The 20,625-nt window shown below is 40.2% G+C and overlaps 1 protein-coding gene across 10 annotated transcripts in view; it reads right to left on the bottom strand.

Moving 5' to 3' along the window:
- Positions 1 to 20,410, bottom strand: part of LOC117434694 (histone deacetylase 5-like) — a 51,558-nt gene extending 31,148 nt beyond the window's left edge. For 2 of the 10 annotated variants that reach the window (XR_009309245.1, XM_059003377.1), the window contains exon 1: positions 7,487 to 8,497. Coding sequence is in view for 7 of the 10 variants with exons in the window: in XM_059003377.1 (XP_058859360.1) it covers positions 7,487 to 7,625 (139 nt within the window). In the remaining 3 variants the exon portion in view is untranslated. Of the gene's footprint in view, positions 1 to 2,072; positions 2,147 to 7,486; positions 8,499 to 15,419; positions 15,607 to 16,732; positions 16,875 to 20,073 lie in introns of those variants that run through there. The other 8 variants (XM_059003381.1, XM_059003380.1, XM_059003379.1 and 5 more) reach the window with 8 other exon arrangements.
- Positions 20,411 to 20,625: the final 215 nt, after the last annotated feature.

The raw sequence follows: 20,625 nt of genomic DNA on the forward strand, positions 1-20,625 counted from the left end.
TACACTGCTACAGGTATTGACAGACACACCTGTACAAAACCAACATGCAATGACGATGTAAATAGCAATATTATACCATACTGTTAACACTATATTGATGGTTCATTGAGTGATAAAGGATTTAAAACACAGTTCTTTCTGGGTCTCTCTTTGCCCCCTAAATTGTCATGGAAACCAACGTTGGCGTTGGAACGCGAGCAGAGGAGAACATGCTATAGAATAACACAAACAACCCTTTGCTTGGATAATTGGCCTCTATAATCCAAACCCCATCTCCCCAGCAGCTCTGAGACCAGTGTGGGTGGCTCTTGAGGCTTCTCTTTTGTGCTCCTGCTGTCGGCAGTCAAATCAACTGCCCGCTCTGGGCAAAGCTGGTTAATTGAACTTTAATAAGGTTTCCTTTTCTTGTTTCAGAGGAGAAGCCGAGCAATAACATAACACAATATCCTCTAGTATAGTTGAGTTATAAATAACCCTGGGTTACAAATAAAGTGTGGAAACAGTGCAACAGTGGAATCTTTCTTTGCATCACTGCATTATTATATTTTGGAAAGTGAAAATTAGGCAATTAAGCTACTGCATTTGGATATATTAACCCACGGATACGTTTAAAAGGAAAGTGTATAGATTATCAATTTGCATTAAAGGAAATGTTCTTTTTTTTGCCCTGGCACAATATTACATCATTGGAAAAACAAAGCTTTCTGTTTTCTCTCCTCATTTTATATAACTTTAAAATTAGGGGTATGCAAATATTTCAAACACAGCAGTATAGAGAGAATAAAATAAATGTGTTTTTACGTGCTGTGGCTGGGTCACATGGTCTGATTGCAAAAAGATCCATGAATTGGAAATACAGCAAAAGAAGTGATTGGGTTTCAGGAATTGGCAGTAACTTTTCATCTGGAGCGCTGTATTTAGCGGTTTTTGTCAAAAAGATCATATCATTTGCAGAATAAGAAAAAGGGGATCAGCGATACTGAAGCAAAAAGACTGTATTAGGAGTTTGTACAATTTTTTTTTTTTCATGTATTGCATATGATGCCTGCTATACTATCCACAGCGGTTTCAATGGAAAGGTAATTCATGCTACTTCTGTCACGCACACAGTTTATTAGTTTCTCCGTATGTATGTATGTATGTATGTATGTATGTATGTATGTATGTGTGAGGAAGAGTACTGCAAGCTGGCGAGAGTTTGATTAAAAAAAAAAACACAACGCAGCAGTGGGTGGATGCCTTGTCAGTTTGATGAGACAGCGGTTGCGTGCAAAGCTGGATTTCTGCCTTGGGATTCCCCTCACAAGGCAGCTGCAGCACCTCACAGATCAGGACAGGTGCCATTAAAAGCATCCTCCCAAGCAGGACTGCAAGCACTGGCATTGGGGAATGATGTGCCAGGCAATACTCCACCTGACTGATCCACAATGTGTGACTATAATGAATTACATTTGCACCGCTGCTGTGGCAAACAAATACACTTTACTAACCAGCCATTAAGATGTTCAGAGGGTGTTCCCAGCGACAATGCCGCATCCTGCAGGCCAGCAAAAATATCAATGTTTGCGAGATCAGGTGTAAAATTAATATTGGGCATAGCAACTGTTTCAACACTACAGACCCATGTATTCAAACCTGCAGGCCAGCATACCTTACATTCAATGTACATTTCCAGCATTACTATCAATAGGGACTTTTGAAATGAAGTGCTTTTGAAATGAAGGGACTTTTGAAGTGAAGTGCAGTATCAAGGCTGCAGTTCACACAAACACACAAACACACACATCACTACTTCCAGTTTAACAACATCAGCATTCTCCCAGTCTCCCATGCTGTCATCAATGATACACTAGTGGGACAAGCATAAGACAGACTCCGACACACCCACATGGTCAGAAGTGGAATTCGTTGCCATCCTTCTTTGCATGCAGGACTCTCTGCGTTTGTGACGTTGATGCAAAAAGACCCCTAAGGCATGCTATGCCAACGACAGGACAGGCCAATAATAGTTATTAGCCTGAAAGTATATTTAATGAGCGCAAAAAGAAAAGTTTTTAAATCAATTCTCTTACCCTTTATTTGCAATACAGCAGCTCACAATTCTCTTCTGTTGGAAGATCTTTTTGTGGTTTTCTTGTATTTTGTACTTCAATATGAAATACGCAGATATTTCAAAAGACAACCCCGATCAAGTTGCAGCAGCTAGCTCAGTCTAGTTTTGTTTCGGTTCTGGCACGTGAATCGCAAAATCAGGAGATCCGTATCTGAGCTCACATAGCTACCTCCTCCGCCTTTTACTATTAGAGACAAAACGCGACAACAAGGAGAAATGAAAACACAAGAAAATGTAATTAAAAAGATGTGGCTGACCTTCCCAGAACGAACAGAGTGGTATCAGCAAGGACGGCATGTTATACCAAGTCACTAGATTCCTCATTATCTGGATCTGTGAAAGAATTTGTGCTGTCCTTCACCAAGTAGCACAAAGTACGATAGTGTGGCCGGGACAATAAAAAAGCTTGTGTTAAAAAGATATTTTACTGTTTCCAAGTTGGTCATCAGATAAGCCGGAAAGTATAACTCATGGGATGCCATGGACAAAATGATGCTTATATAGTCAATAGGTTAATTCAGCTGGATCTCAATAGTAAAAAAGCTGATGTTGAAGATTGATTTCTGGATATTTCAAAAGACAAAGCCTATAGATTTAGAAGTTGCTGCTACTTCCTGGTACCTGATCTCTTCCTGTGCAAGAACAATGAAAAGTAGGTAGGAGGCAGACAGAGGGTTGCTTGTAAGAAGCAGAAACATTTGATTGTGAAGCCTGGGCTATCATGGCATACTCATGGAAGGAAGGAAGAAAGGAAAAGAAATCCTCAAAATTATCCACAATCCTCAGCAGGTATTTCACAGTGCGGTTGATTGCTAAATCACTGACCCAGAACAACAGTTGTTACTACTTCTATTTAAAAACAGTAAAATATCCAGTATATAGAAGTTGACCACCATGACTGCAATAACACTGCAATGGTGATTGCTTATGAGATCTGGAACACTTTCTAAAGGAGTTCAAGTTTTGCTGGCTTAATAAAAGAGATGCTGGAGACAGCAGAATGATTTAGGAGTTGCAGGCATTTCTATGCTTTGACAGACATAACTCCTTTGGGGTTGCGTTCAAAAGTTCTAAAAACTAAACAAGCATCTTCGACAGAGGGAGGCTGAAAAATGAACCCCGAGAGAGTTTGTTCCCAGTATATAGATATTGATTTGGCATGCACACATTTTTATTTTATGAAGGCACATTGTCATATTGTAAGTAACGAAAACAAAATTGAATTTACATATGAAATTAGACTCAACTATGAAGCCAAGATGGTACAAAATAATAAAAAAGAATACTGTAAATTTATACACAGATTTTTTTTAATTTTTTTTTTTATCATCATCACAATAACCTTATCCTTGGAAAGGCAAACAGAATTAAAATGCCATGAGATGTACGTGGATTACTAGGTCTCTAAGTTGCCCTTTGCACTTAAAACATTCTCAAATTCTAGTTTTCTGTCCCTCCCACCCTTTCTTTCCTTGGGTGTACAAACAGGCTTCCAGAGAAGAAAGAAAACATTAAGAAAGTCATCTGTGGTTTTTGTATTTCATTCCCTGCCTTCTCCTGGGAGATGACATGTTTTCATCTTGCCACGTTCCCACAAAGGTGCCAAACGTTGTGACAACACACAGCCGTCGCTCCGAGATTGAGGCTTCCCCTGTTTTTAATGAGAACCTAGGGATGAAAAACACCATGGCTTCGCTTTTGCACTGTCAAGGAAAATGAATGGGATACTCCCCTCCAGCTTGGAAACTGCCCCAGAGGTATCCCACCTTGGCTTTCCACTCTCCATCTGTCTGTGCACTGCGGTAGTTATCCTCCCTTGAGTAGCTCAGGAAATTCTTTTAGAGCAGTAGTTTGTTATCTGAATAACAGAACAGTTATTCAGATAACAAACAGAACAGATATTTATTTACAGTATTAGTATGCATTTCCACTGGGGGCCCAAGATCAGACAGACAGAGACCTCCACAAATATAAGTGTGACAAACAGGTGGACAAAAGTACAGACCCCCCCCCCCCCCGATCCAGCAGAATTTCATATTCTCAATAACTAATACTTTAAATAATGTTTTTTTTGTTTTTTAAATATATAAAACCTAAATAAGGTTTTTCAGATAAATGGAAAAAATGCTAAGTGGGATGTATGAACGCATGACCGCCTACACGGTATCAACTATTTGTTTTCTAAACATAAATGAAGAGATGTAATGGAAAACACTCATCAGCCACCACTACACAACCTCTGATGTTGCTAATAATAGTAAATGGTGGTCCAGGTAATAACTATTTACATATCGCATGTAACCAACCATTGGCTTTCTAGCACTGATACGATCTCATTTCCTCATGCATGAAGGGTGCAGGCTCTGTTTGCACGAACAGAGATCTTGCAAACATCTCTTTTCCAAACGAAGACCTTAATTAATATCTTACTTAATCCGAATATCTTAATAAAAAGGCATCAACAGGCTACATTGCCAGCACTGGATGATTCAAAATATCTATTCATTTTAAAAAGTCTTTGCACGGGAAACATTGGATTGACAAACCCTCAACACGCTTTGTAAATACCAGAATCTTCACTCTCAAATCGCATGGCAGGCCTCCTATGCAGCCCATCATTTTTAACAAGGATTTTTTTGTTTGTTTGTTTGTTTTCTTAATATCGATGCTTCTGCATTTACTGTTAAACACGTATTTAGCATTTGTAATTTATTTTTTTTTAAACACGTAATTTTTCTAATAAACAGTAACATCATTTTTTTTGGAAGCTTTCAAAAAATATATTTAAGAAATTTAAAAGGGACATTGGCTACGGACAACAAGAATATTTTACAGGAATAAAAAAAGAAAAACACTTTCTGCAGACTGTATCTGACACATCATTTAAATAGTTTCATTTATTTATTTTACTTGACAAATACATAAGAATAACAATCCCCATAGAGGAAGCTGCCATGCCATATCAGACATGAACTGCATGTGTCTTCCAAGTTTAACTTAAATGTGGTCGTAAACCTTTATTATTTATTTCTTAGCAGACGCCCTTATCCAGGGCGACTTACAATTGTTACAAGATATCACATTATTTTTTACACACAATTACCCATTTATACAGTTGGGTTTTTACTGGAGCAATCTAGGCAAAGTACCTTGCTCAAGGGTAGAGCAGCAGTGTCCCCCCACCTGGGATTGAACCCACAACCTTCCGGTCAAGAGTCCAGAGCCCTAACCGCTACTCCACACTGCTGGCTTTAGTGACGCTGATTCAACAGCTTAAACTAGTACGTCAATGAACCACATATGTAACATCAATGATACCATGTATTTCTGTCCTAGTTACACAGTGGATTGCAACATAGAAAAAGGGACATGCAAAGTGAGAAGACGGGCATCAAAACAGCAGTGGGTGGAAATCTGTAGCCAGGTCCATTCACGATATATGGCAACCGCAATTCACAGGTTACAGAAAACATGCCAAGGATTTGATCTGCATACCAAGTCAGTCTTGACAGCAACACCCCCAGACACAGAACAGTGTGTTCTACAGCACAGATCAGTGTAACCAATGTTTTGTCCACCGCCTGTAGAGATTCTTTTATACAGTGTTCTCCTTAATGTTCTGACCTTACAGTTTAAGGTATTCCCAATTGTCAAACCTGCCCTAATGTACACCCGCCATATATCAATACAGCATCTGATCATTTTTGTCCCCTCACAGGAGGGTCTCCAAGAGTGAAATAAACAGGAGCCACACAGATTGCATGAACTCAGAAACAGATAGAGACGCAGTACTAGCAGGCAGGAGGAGAGAAGTCTATTTTCAGGGCAGAATGTTTTCTAAAAAAAAACAACCTGTCAGATAAATAAACCCCATGAATGTTCCCTGCCCGTGATCATTTTGGTACATTTTGTCAAGGCCCGAGGCTGATAGCTACATCCCCCCCAAACAAAAAATATGCCTGCGTGCTTTTCTGTTTGTTTTTGTTATGCCTGCACCCCCACCCACCCCCAAAGGCCCACAAGAATTACCATTCCTGCAATTCCTGTTGATGATGAACATGAGGACTGGACTGCCATTCTCAAAAGCTACTTTCTGAAGTAGAACATCAAACAGGCATCAGAAACGCACAGCATACCGTGTGTTGTACTTTGCTTAGGTAAGGACAGAAGTTAAAAATAAACTGTAGGTACTGGGTTCAGTGTTACAGCTTGAACCATTTTAGGTTGTACTTTGAACTAAGTTGCACCCGAGCCATATCAGACAAACTAGAAAAAGAAAGTGGAGGGCTTATAGGGTTACTTTTTTGGTTTCTTCTGTTAAGTAACAAAAGCCTTTCCAAAACACTGGGTGATGTTTTTTTCTTTGACGTCATTATAGACCGTTTACTGAGACCATATCAAATAAATTCTGGGCTTCTCACTTTTTTTTTTTTTTTTTTTTTTTTTTTAAATACAGCCTGAATTGTGTCAATGAAGAAAATTGCACAGAACATGGTCCAAGGTCTTTCTGCAACCACAACAAAGGTATGAAGGGAAATAATGCTTGCTAGCAGGGAAGATCACACTGCCAGTGTTCCTGCTTTCCCTACACTTAAGAAAAAACAAAAAAGTAGGACTTTAGTGCCAAGGACTTCCAAAAATAACAAATACATTTTTAATGCTCTATTTTAAAGTCTTTGAATTATGCAGATTCTGCTCTTTTCTGAATCCGCACAGTAAGATAACGTGGGGAGGGAAATAGCAGAGACACTTTCATAATTTTCCAGCTGAGGTTCATGATGTTCTTTGTGGTGGTCTAGGGCCCCAGCAAAAAGTCCCCCGCCTCTCACCCTAACTCCTTTAAGAACAGCACACACGCTTGACCTGCCTTAACAAATTAGCTTCAGAAACGAGCCTTTACGAAGCACACTCCACTGCATTCTTTACCTGGCAAATGAAGATGCTATGACCCTAAAGAGACAGAATTGTGAATTTCATACCAGATACCATTCTACAAAAGAGAATCCTGTATACTCGACAGACACAATGCTCTATGGAACCTTGTTGTAAATGTTGAAATCTGCAAGCAGCGATGCTACGCATAGTACATACCTAAAAGTGCATACAAAGTAAAAGTCAGATAAATGATGCTGATCTAGCAACACTAGCTACGGGGAAATGACCTAATGGCCACTAAAAGCTCAGGTGGCACCTGAGTGAACGGCAGTCCTGGGGACAGCAATCTGTCTCGTTACAGTTAAAATAAATAAATAAATAAAACAACAGTCTGCTCAATTGCCTCTAGTATTGTGGCCTGATGGATCTCTGGTAAATAAAGTTCTGCAGCACCAAGGCAAGGCAGGGCCCCTGATCAGAAGAGCTACCGCTACTCACCAGAAGTGGGGATGGCGTGAATCCGGTTTCTGGCCAGCTGCTCTCGTCTGCTCACGCTGTCTGAAGAAAAACAGGATTCGGTCTCGTATATAGTCTGCAGCATTGCGGACAGCCCCGGCACTTTGGGGTTCAAAAGCATGCCAAATTGATCCAAGGTTCAGGAGAGATTTAAAAATAAATAAATAAATAAAAATAGATCAGCAAGCTCAGCTAAGAGCTGGCCTTTTTTTCTGGATGAGAGCACAAACCGGGCTCCAGCGCAGTATATGAATTTTTTAACAAAAAAAAAAAAAAAAAAAAGGAAAATGAAACTGCTTTGTTGATGTTTAACTACAACTAATCCAAAGTATCATTACAACAGAAAGAAAGCATGTGACAAAGTCCTTTAAAACACAAGTGTTGCTGTAGTTTGTTGACGGCAGGAAAGGAGGGTGGAGAGGGGCAGTATTACAAACAGTCTTGTAACTTTAAAAGCAGCATCCCCCCCTAAAATTGGCAAAGAAACACAATACTATTTGTCCACTGAACTAATCTGAAGACAAAGTTGCTTCCAGAGGTTTACATTCAAAGACAAGTTCATTGTCAGATGGAAAAAGTTTGGATATCCACACCAAAACTATTCTTAATGCCATAATATATTGTCAGCACTACCAACTTCCTTCACCTGCTTATTTCAACAACAACAACAACAAAAAAATAAATTTAAAAAGGTAAAACCAGCAAAGGAAATGGGAGAGTTGAGCCTGCATCCATGCAACGAGTCACTCGGTACAGGGACTGGTAGTTGCTTGTAGAAGGAACCACTCAAGGTTTAGGCATTGCTGAGGTGTTTTAAAATTCAGAGCAACAGCTGGTTATTAGCAGCACCAACATAATCCAAACAGAGGAAAAAGAAAAACTAAATAAAAAAGGAAAACGAAAACCAACAGGAAGCTGACTCCCCCCTCCCCCCCCCCTGTTTTGTACACCGTGTATCTGCTGTACTGTAGGGCACAGAGGCTGGTGAGTTTACAAACAGACTGGGGCTCTGCAAGTCTAAGCAGCTGGAAATAGCATTGCAATTGCAAGAGAGGAGGGGCCAGCTATAAATAGTGCACTACACGCTGGGGGGGGGTATTGCTCATGCAAGCACCAGGGACCAATCAACAGAGCCATTCCCACAGCCGCTACAGTGGTTTAACCGTCTGTGAGCCAGAGAGGAGCAAGAGGCACTCAAATGCACTGAAAAGGCTGTTGCTTTTCCCCCCAGCAGAGCTCAAGAAAAGACAAGCTCTTACAATACAAGGGGTTCATACAAGTCTCCCTCACCCTTCTCTCTCTATATCACTTGTCTATGTATATATATTGAACTGGATCACGTAAAAGGCAGACTTCTGAATGTTTGAGTACAGTGTAGCATACAAAATAAATGAGATCATGTTTGCACTGGCAGGTAAGAAAATATTATATAATAAATCATTTATAATTATTAGTACTTTCCATATTTAAGAAAATAAAGGACAAGATCTGTGTGCATTACGCCATCATATCAAGGTTTGCCACTTGTATCTCATCCATCCATAGTACTTACTATGTGCTCATACTGGACTCGTAAAAGTAAATATTTTAAATATAAAAGTTAACTGCTCTTAGTCGAACCCACTCTTACATGTATTTATTTACTGTAGTCTCTATCTTTTGCTCTTATTTGAATTTGATATTTTTGCTACTGATTTTATTGTCCTTTATAACTGCTCTTATCTGTAATGAGATATTCTGAAATGTGATACTTTACAATGTGATCACAAAAAAACAAGATCATTAGCAGTTAAAAGTGAAGGACTGGGTGCCGGGAGATGTTGGGTACAGATGCCAAATTAAAAAGGTAACTCTGTGAGTCTGTCATCCACTGGGAACCAGCAGTTGAGGCTCAGTTATCAATGAAAAACTCAGTATAGCTGCGTTTTAGAGATCTAAAAACAGAAAGAAAAAAAACCACCCTTGACCTTTACTTAAAATATTTCCCTTGTGAATAAGAAAAGATGAAACAAAATTCATTCCATTCAATTTCTTTAATGTGGGTTTAGTGTAAGCAATTCTTCAAGGACGGCACTTGTAATACTGCACTGTTCCCACCACCCCCCCCCCCCCCCCCTTCTCCACTCCCATCCCAGCAGCCCCCCATAGTGTGACAGAAGATGGATCGTCAAAGAGTTACACTGCAGATTTTTCAGACAGGTGTTACTGATCAAGAGATGGGCTAATAGGAACCGAGGTAGAACGATCCAACACTATTTATATGGAAATTGAATGAAGGAACTCCACAGCACCCCTTTAATAGTCACAGACTGTCCATGCTAATTTATTTCCTGCATTGTTTTCACCTATCCCCATTGCTAAAAAGGGAATTACTTCCCCAAATCAATTAAGTGTCTGACAAGGGTTAGCGAAGACATCCCCAAAATAATACATTGGTATGCATGCCTGCAAAGCTTTGGATCAGCATTCATTACCCCAGTGCTATTCAGAGTGACCAGTGTGATGTAATTGAGGCAGACGTTAATCTGTATGAGCAATACTACAAATAACATTGAAGTTAGTGAGACAAAAGGAGAGGAAATCTTATCCGGGGCATTAGGAGCCTGTCAGCATAATCTGATAATTGGGGGGCCAGTGATATTATAATGGCACCAGTCTTAGGTCCCTGCTTAACAGAGAGATCTGCTCCACGAAAGAAAAAGGGAAAGGAGATAAAGTGCAGTATTTGCTTCAGCACCTTTTCAAAAAAGTTTTTAAACCTTTGAAAAGGTTCTGGATAACAGCCCAGGAGACAGACGTCATCCATATTTTTTTTTTTCACAGAGAGCTGGGAGTTTTCCTACATGGACCGGAGGGAGAACCTCAATACTGTAGTTTAGTTTGGCCGTTGTTTCTGAAAAGCGGCACTCTTTACTGTCCCTAAAGTCTCTTTTTTCAGTTCAAAATCCAACTAAAACATGCTGTGCCATCCTGCTTTCCTTGCCAGGGAGAGGGACAGGGTTTAATCACAAAGAGCATCATGGGGCTCAGAAACATCTCCATGTTGGTTTGCAGCTAAGTTAAGAGGGCTCGTGAAAACTGTGCTGAAGCTAATTAAAGGTGCATGGATTTTAAAGGCTTAGGGACTAAACCTTTCACGAATGTTCAACTGGTTGCGTTACAACCAGGATTTAGGGTTTTGTATTACTAACATGAACAGCTTAAAAATGTTTTGGAAGAACCTAGATGTACGATTCTTAGGATAGCGCCTTCAAGCATCTCTTGTGAAAGCATAGCATAAAAATAGTGCAATACAGTACTGAGGTTGTCAAGCTCTTTAGTTTCCTACAATGAAGCACTATGTAGGAATGCTGGTTAAAGTCAGTACATTCTGTGCAACTATGGAACACTCAGAGTGCAAAAAAAAAAAAAAAAAAAAAAGGTAAATCGCAACTTATTTGTTACTTTTCTACCTTTGTTTCTGAGGAGGTTCTCTTTCATATCCGTTACTTATAGTTATTTATAGGTGGATGTAGTTTTGTTGTTGACGTGGGGTGGATGTATTTATAGCCCCAGGAGATCGGGTGAGAGGCCAGGGCTTGTTTTGCCTGGCTGAACTCTTCCAGCTAATGTCAAGGACTCGGCCACAAGAAGGAATACAAGTCCCTTTGGAACTGTCTGTTCCACGCCAGGAAATCGAGCCAGCCGCTGCCACATCTTGCCCGTTTTGAGACGATTTTTGTTGCAGCACTCTAAGGTTTCAGAAATAGCTTCTACACATTTTAGAAAGCGGTCCCCTTCTAAATGTGTGTTGAAGATATCAACTCTACAAGTTTTCCCAGTGCATCTTAAACACAGTAGCATGCCAGGGACAGCGACTACAGTATCAACAGGAAACGCAGACAAACCAGTAAGCCAACAAAGGTTCTCAGAAAGAAACTATGGAATTACCCAGGAATAAAAAAATAGTGTCAGGGAATATCTAGAATAGTTCAGCATGTCGTGGAGTCAATACACTTTTCACTAGCTAAAAACAGACACCTGTACCTAGTGTAGTCTAAAAAATGGGGATGGGTTGTCCTATAAAATACTTTTTTTATGGTTTCTGAGACAGTAACTTTGCCTGCTCTTCTAGGGAACCTACTGTAACAACAACAGATGATCACGTTCTATAAATACCAGCACTGCTTCAGGAGAGCGAACAGGAGTGAGAGACAGAGAGAAGGCTTACGCGCCGCGGATTTAACTCAAAGGTGGAAACGTTCACTCCTGCCCACACCTAGCAACAACAGCTAGTACAGCAAGCTACTGTTTACAGTAACAGCTTCGTCCATGTTCTATCCTCACCTCAGAATGGGTTCTGTTCAAGTATGTGTGAAGAGTTTTCTTAAATACCTACGAATTGTCGCTTGTGTGCAAGCCATGCATTATCTTCACTACCCTTATTCCCGAAACTTCATTCCCCCTTTAGTGAATGTACACTTACGCAACGCTGTTGGTTCCTTGAAATGAACTGCAATTCATTATAAACGGTTTGGCAGGTTTTCCATATACCATACAATAAAGATAACGCAGTAAGGAAAATGAATTTTATGCCTGAATATAATTTTATTTCAGAATTTTATTATACTTCTAGGGGACAAAACAGACACACTGTGCACCGCTCCTGAAATAGATTTTTGCATTGGCAAGTGTTTACATTCTTCCCTATCAAAGAGAGACCTTCAAGAATTTCAGCTTGAGCACTAGACTAGGTCCACCCACACACAAACACACAGACACGCAAGCAAGCAGGGCACATACAATTTCACTTTCCAGAAATAGAACGCAGAAGTGACTCATGCTCAGCTCAACCCCAATAGCAATTTTATGCCCTGACTGATAACAAGTGATTTATTTTTATTTTTATAAATAATCCAGGCTCTCATCCATCACCTATGGATATAAAAGGATGCCATTTCTCTTAATTAAAGGCCATTGCCAGCCCAGGTCATTCTGGACTAACCCCAACACAGTACTGAGCAACCTCCCAGACGTCAGTTCCCAGTTCTACAGTAGGTGGCACATGCATTAGACTTAATGGATGTACTGCTGTAACACACACTCTCCATGTGCAGCACTTTCTGTTTTAATACCCCACAGCACAGCTGTACTTTGAGCATTTCTTTCTTGCTTGCTAAACATTCTACTACCTGAACTCTCCTGAGTTTGAACAACGTCATTCCTTTTAGGGTTTCTCACAGCGTTGGGGTGTATTAATAACAACGAGTGGTATCCGCTGCCTGCGTGATGCGAATAACATCGAACGCAGTTCACCAAGATGATTGCCCATTGATAAAACGTTTCGGTATTATTTTGAATGTTTTGTTTTTGATGTGTAGCTGATTAAAAGAAACAAACAAACAAACATAAGAATAACAATGTCCAGGTTGTCTTTAGTTATTTATGCCTGAATTAAATAATGTCACCACCAGCCAAATTTATATCACTTATTTTTAATTTAGAGTGACCAATTATTTTTATTTATTTTCCCCCCAATTTGAAATGTCCAATTATATTTTTTTCTCCTCACCACTCCACACAGCACAGACATTAAATGGCTGTTGCTGGTAATTGTGAAATGTACTGTTTGTTTGTGATTGTTAAAAATGAGTTTCTTGAACCGAGTATATAGTAGGTCTAAAACAGTGAATACTACAAAGCTGCATCTTAAAGTAAAGAGGGTTGGATAAAAAAAAAAAAAGAAAAAAAATCCATAACAAAAAGCAATCTTGGTGCCGTCATTGAAGGGTTAAAGGTTGGAGCTGACTGCTGTAACAATTAGCTCTGGGAATTACACTGCGCTGCCAAATACACAAATTGCATAGTAAGATTGCTGTTCACAGGCACAGATCACAAAGCCATTCTATGCTGGTCTCCCTTGTGTCCAGTCAAGTTCTCTGGCTCCCCCTGCCTAATTTTCACTGTACAGCTATGTCCAAAAGTTTTGCATTACCCTTATAGAACTAATTAATTTTGCTGTACATACAGAACTCGGTGTCTATTTTATTGATCCAAGCAGTGGCAAATTGAAAGGCTGATCAATTGAATATACCATTTATGGCTGTTGTGTCGCCGCAATCACATTCACTTAAATCAACTTGTACAGTTTGTTCCTGACCATGCTACAGCTGTGAATGCATATGCATTGTATAGAGAAACACACTGACCCATCAACCCTCCTGCAAGTTAAATGGGTTGTGAACTGGGCTAATGCACCAATACTTTTACTTCTGGAGGCGTGGAGGGGAGGTTAATCCAACCACACAGGTACGGCGTCTGAAATCTAAATTAACTAACCTATACATACAGCGGCTGGCTGCACAAAATCATGGTAGATTCACTGCATAGTGTATGTTGTTGCATCTGCTTGGGTCAATTTTTACAAGTCATCTAGCTTGCTGTGTTTGCCTGTGCGGATTCCAGTTCTATCAAGTCTCTCTCCGGTTGCGCGGGGGTGGGGGGGGAACAGCAGTGTTCTGCATGCAGTGTGAGTCTCAAGGTGCTTGCACTGTTTCTGCAGCAGCACCCATCTCTCCTCTGCAGCACAATCATTGGGACAGAGAGCCTCTGCGAGCAGGTGTCGCAGTTTCTGCAAGCAGGTATATTCTACAGAATCACGTAAAAAAAAATAATCCTTTCAGCATCAGACGATTTAAATGACAGAAGTGCTGAAAAGGGGGACGGGGGACAATAGTCTTGTAGGGTTAAGAGCTGTTGAGCATTGAAACTAGACGGGGAGACAAAGTATAGCAGCAGAAAGAGGGACGGTATGAGATGCCATTAAGTCAGGCTGTTATTTCTGTTCCCACAATAACGCTGGCCATACTGACCTGTGTATACGAGCCAGTAAGGATACCAAGTTAAAGCACAAAGCTGACTTTCAATCCTGGAGATGTGCAGGCATGGAAATATTAGTATGCAGCAAGTAACAGGTATGCTACAAGAAAATGCGGTAGGGGGGTAGAAGCCTCTCTCACAACACTACCTCAAATTATAATTAAAAAACAATTCAAGTACAGCAAGAATTATGGTAGGTGATTCCATATCACACTGCAACTGAGACACATGGGAAGATAATCTCTCAGAAAAACCTCATGTGCCCAGCCCCCCACCCCTGCCCCTAAAATTAAACACTGATGTAAACAATTTTTTCTATGACAACTGTCTGATGACGCAAGCGTTGACTGAATCTCAGGGTTGCCACGGTACCCAGTGACATTAAAAGACGTCAGCAAAGGAGAAAGGTCTTTGTGGTCATCGCCAAACCTAATAATAAACACATTCAATTGTGTGTGGAGAGCGAGCAAGAGAGCGAGCGAGCGAGAGAGAGAGAGAGAGAGAGAGAGCGAGAGAGAGAGAGAGATGGCCCAGGCTCAATGTAACAACTGGGTTTTACTTCCTCACCATATTAATCACTGTTATTCTACTCCCTGTGCACAGAGCTCTTCTGGTGTGTGATGAAGCCACACTTTAAAGAAGCTACGTGTTTGGTCTATTTCTGTGATAAAAAAGAAAAAGGCTGCCTTTTCCCTTCACTCACCTTAAACAAAACAAAGTGCCGCCTTCCGCTATCAAACATCTGCTAATGAGGACGGATAAGATTATTTTAGAAATCAGTTTTCTTCAATGCTACTTGTTGGGAGGAAATGGGCAAACACCAAAGCCTAGGTACGAGGCAGTGATGACAATGGGCAGGACAGCTCAGATTTAAAGATGCAGTGTTGAATTATGCATTTAATTTATAATCTTTGATCCTTAGTGTTTGTTTACAGCATTATTCCATAAATGTGTCTTCTATGCCCTTTCTCAATAAGGATTCTGCTTTTTTTTTTGTACATACTCATAATCTGTTACACTACATTTGTGCATCAACTAAAACCCCTTTGATCCTTACCTGGATGATTTTGGGAGCTCATGGATGAAGCGGCGAGCAGTTGTAGATCCCAAAAAGTTATGGCAGACCTTGACAGGGTGGCGAGGTGTGAGCGTGCGAGATTCAGTCAATCGTGCTGACGAGTGGGACACTATAGGGGGTCTACCACCTCAGACATTCCTTCCTGCGCGAGCGCAGGCAAGTCTCACTGCAACAAGAAGAAAACAAGCATGTCACAGCATCCTGTGCATGCCTCCCTGCCACAGTGATTAAGGACTAGAAGCATCGGCACAGGAGAAGTATCTGTGCAACAGAGTTTCTATGTGCCTCCACTATTATGACTGATACTGTAACCGCAATAGTCCAGGGGTAATATATACTTTTGCTTGCCTCGTCAAATTTTCCGCAAACATAGAAACCTCACCCAAGCACACACTGTAGTACCTGCTTACTGGTTGTAGCTAAAGGAGTTTGTCTGGTTCTCACCCAATGCTGTGCTTTTAGTAACAGAACTGGGGCCCTGTAATCACAATGAATATTTCATGCTCTTGCCTCTAATCCAGCTAAAAGGGTATTGACCGTTGGATCCCTTGTGTGTTTCCTAATAGAGTTCTCATGATGCACAACAACAAGCATGGAACACTCAAGGGTTCCTTTATGGCACTTAAAAAAAATAAAAAATAAAAAATAAAACCGGTCAAGAAATCTGCTGCAAAGCTCTCCAAGGCTGGAGTTAAATTGCAGCATTGTCACCAGGGTCCTACTGTGCAGCATGAGGAAAGTCTATTCTTAGCCTACCAGCCCTTTCACATGAGTCCCCGCTGATCCTAAAGCATACTGTGAAAGCTGTTTCCCCAATTTCTAACAACACCCAACAGTAATATAGCCAGTGTCTGCTACAGTGCTCAATGCTCATTTCGGGGTACCTAAAGCAAAGGCTAGAGCTCCTCTCCATATTGCCCCATGCCTTCAAAGATACATTCACAGGGAACCCGGCGTTCTGTTAAGTAAAACGGAAAATTGAATTAAACTCGGACAATTCTTATTTTTATTCATGAACCTGGGCACGTGTTTGTGTTATTTTCTTTAAATAATATGATTGTGTATTTTGAAACGAACACAAGGCATTAATTACAAAGTACTGGGGACAATCCTTGCTATAGGCATTATGCTTCTTTTACCTGGAAGAATTTAACCTATACTAAAATCCAGGTGAGTCCTAGTCTAGGTAGATAACACCATTTGGGGGATGTATTTCAGAGACTGAAATAAGACCCTCATAGCACAGCAGTTTTATCTATTCCTGGTTTATCTATGAGTTTAATAAGACACACCTGAGCTTGTTACCTGTACACCGTGGCTAATCCAGCTTGTATGAAAATCTGGAATGAGTGAAACTGCTACAGCATGCAACAGGAGTCCTTGTACAGTAAATCAGGCTTCTTAGGAGGTGCCTTCAACAGCCTATATCACCACCTGTATAAATCAAGTTTAAAAACTGAAGTAAAATCAAAAACAAGGAGGCGTTTAGGATGAAAAATGACCTACAGAAGCTAAAAAAAACACACACACATTATGACTCCAACATCCTATTTGATACTGCCGCACAGTGTGCCTACTGTATACAGAAGCTCCTTCATAAGTCTCAATGTTAAGCAGCATGTTGTCGGACTGAATTCATAAGTCCTCTCATGTGGTCTAGGCAGCACAGTGGATTAATGCACTAGCCTTTAACCTCTGGAGGCCTAAGTGAAACGAGTTAGGTTTGTAAAAATTGCAAACACACAGACGGCAGGTTTCAGGAGACTGACCTGATGAAAGGAGGGTCCCCTCCAGAGCTGGAGAAGCAAGTTTGCTTTTTCCATCCTTGCTCAGTGGATAAATAAGGAGGTCTTCAGTTTCCAGTGTTAACCAGACTTTGCCTAATGCACCAATTAAAAATGCTGTTGAATTGGGGCCTGTTGTATACTGTTTTCTTTTAATGAGAAACAACTGCACGTCAGTGATTCCTTCTGTTTAGATATGTCCTGTGCAAGAACAATTTCTGAGGCGGGATTTCCTCCCCTCTGGGGAATGGGAACCCCATGGGACCAAAAGCAGGGAACTTGCAACCAATCTAAATCCGGGTATTTTTTACTATGGGTCTGGGTGTGACTCAGGGTGCGATTCCTGCATTACATCAACCTGTCAAATTAGAGTTATCCCATTTCCTGGAATAAATTGATTGTCAATATCACTGCACATCAGTAGCACAAAGGAAGCAACACAGACAAAGTCTTGATCAAGGAACTACAGTAGAGAGGGATCACAACTACACTTTGGAGTTTAGCGTACCAGGGTATTTAAAAAGGTTTTCTATATTCAGGACAGGACTTTGGGTGCATTATCCCAAGGACATGCAAGGGCAGATTCAAAATGCTCAAACCCTTCCCTGTATAGGAAAGAGGTTATAAATGGGTTAAGAAGCTTGCTGCAACCATTGACCGAGACCTTGTTGCAAGTGATCCAGGGCTCCCAATGTTCAAAGTCATTTTATAGCAGCATGACAAAGACAAAAGTTAAAACACGAGATAGTTCTTGGTAAAAATAGTCATCAGCAATGAACTTTAAATGGACATGAAAGAATAGCATTTTAAATATAATAAATAGACACCAAACAATCTAGCCATTGATTCACTGTGGGGAAAAAAAGATAGCATTGTTTTGCCAGGTATGAGAACTTGTGGAAGCTTCTGGTGGTCAGTCTACATTTTGCAAAGTATAAATTCCCATGCAAAAATTTAATCCTTTGGTTCTAGCACACCATGGAAGTAATTAGACACTTTCTGTTTGCGGACAGCCGTGCAGGGATGGAAACACAGCTCTATTGCACAGCAGAGTCCCTTATTCCAGGTTTTGATATGAGCTTGATCAGCCCCAGGGTATACATAACAAGCTGAGGTGTGTCTGATTAAACTCTTAGTAAAACCAGGAATGTATCAAATTGCTATGCAGTGGATGAGGGTCTTATTTCCCTCCAAGCAGTGATTTCTTGGGACAATCAGAATTTTTTTTTTCTATCCAATCCTGCCTACTGCATTCATGCATGTTGACAATTATTAAAATACTACAACAAATAGCTTACAGCCTGTCATATGGCATCCTGGCAAGTGATAATCAGTCCCCACTGAACACATATAGCACTACTGTGCAAAACTTTAACAAGACACACCTGAAACTTTACCCATTTGGACCACAGCTCAACACTGACCGAAACCCTGTTACAATTGATATAGCACCCATTGAGAACACACAAAGTGTAAAAGTCACTTCACCAAAAGCTATTCAAAAGTGAAACAACTGAAGAAACAGCTTCCTGGATTTGTGTGGACTCCACAGAGATAAGCAGCAATCCTCTGATTGGCAGTACCTGTAACAACTCAGCGTTGCCTCAAGTTGCAGAGGGATCCCCACAGCAGGCTACAGCATTTCTGATTCAATAGCTTCTCATGTTTGTCACCTCTGGAGTCAGGGGTTCAAATTCCACTCAGGACAATGCATTTGCTTTTGTTTAATCCAAAACACACACACTTTAAAAATTAAGACTTTCTGTGTATGTTCTGTGAATTTTTTTTCTTTTTTTTTTGGTATACTATGCTTAGTGTCAGAAGATTGCCATTTTAAAGAAACGTTATGTCCTTAAAGTAAACGGAAAACCAAACTACTGCAAAGAAAAGCACTAGACATTACAAGTCAGGCACAATGAATCCCACTTTTTGGTTAGTGATGTGTTTAGCTGTACATTAATTAATTATCACCCTACTGGAATATTCTGCACACAGATAATGCTTCTCTGCTTGGACGTCTCCACTAGCATCAAACAGTGCACACTAACAAACTCCAAGTAAATAACACTAACATATAAACAACAGCTTCCGCAAAACAAAGCTCAAACTACAGTATCAAATAAACACATGGAATTGAATTTACATCTTCGGTTAAGGTGGTTTACCTATTATCCAAAACGTACGAAACGAAATAGCTAATTATTTTTGTATTTCTTAGCAGACGCCCTTATACTTAACTAGTGTAGATAGCGTACGGTGTATTTATAAATCCCATTTTCTCTTTAGTACACACACGGTATGCTGGTTAGCCGGGTCCAGTTTACACAAAGCAAAAAAAAAAAAAGGAAATCTACAAATAGTACCAAATAATATATATAATGACTCAAAACCCTGCTACTTCTATAGTAATGTGTCACCTACCGGCACACGAAAAACAGTTACTCTCAGTTAACGAAAGTACATGTCTTGCAATTACCTTGAAAGCAGATATCCTTTCGATTTCTACTCTGCTGCATTCATGAAATGTTTCTTACTGTACTGATGAAATATTTTGCTAGAATTTAGCAAAAACGATGTGACGGATGACTGTACACCACCGCCTACTTCTTACACTTACCGATACAAAAGCAAATGATGTTACAATGATATCAACTGGCAACCGTATAACCGAGTGACTGACGTAGACAACCCCCTGATATTTAATCACAGCGCTTCCCACTACTGTTCATATATATATATATATATATATATATATATATATATATATATATATATATATATACAGCAAAGCCTACAGTCTACCGATTTAAACAAACACAAGAAAAAAGCAAATTAAACCTGCTACTTACCTGATACACGCAGTCAGTCCTCTCGCTCACCGTGGTCGATAACCGATTGTGTAACAGTTTTTTTTTTAATAAGTTCTAGTATATATACATATAGTGTATATATATATAATTATTTTTCTATTATTATTTTACCGTCACAGTTCTCTCTCCTCCATCTTTGTAGCTCCTCCACCAACAACAACATTCGTGACGCCATTCCCCCCCCGTCACGTGACCCCGGCCACATGCTAAAAATAGAACACCCAACCATTGAATAACCTAAGGGGGAACTATAATCCACACCTTGAGATGCGAGCTCCCCGGGTGGCGATTAAAGGTCTGGCCGCCTTCCTGCACAGTTTTTTCGGTGCCGGAAACTATTTCAAAGCCTTTGTCCCTTTTTAACTAAGAGCCACGTTTGGCACTTCTGTGCTTCCTTAGTATGAAAAACCAGCAACTTGCCACAATGAGTGACACACACACACACACCCAAGATTTTGCAAATCATTGTATGCATTAAAATACATAATAATAATATTTAAAAAATACAAAGCTATGTTTACATGCTAAAAT

The sequence above is a fragment of the Acipenser ruthenus genome, chromosome 28 (genome assembly GCF_902713425.1).
Source record: "Acipenser ruthenus chromosome 28, fAciRut3.2 maternal haplotype, whole genome shotgun sequence".
NCBI classification, from domain to species: Eukaryota; Metazoa; Chordata; class Actinopteri; order Acipenseriformes; family Acipenseridae; genus Acipenser; species Acipenser ruthenus.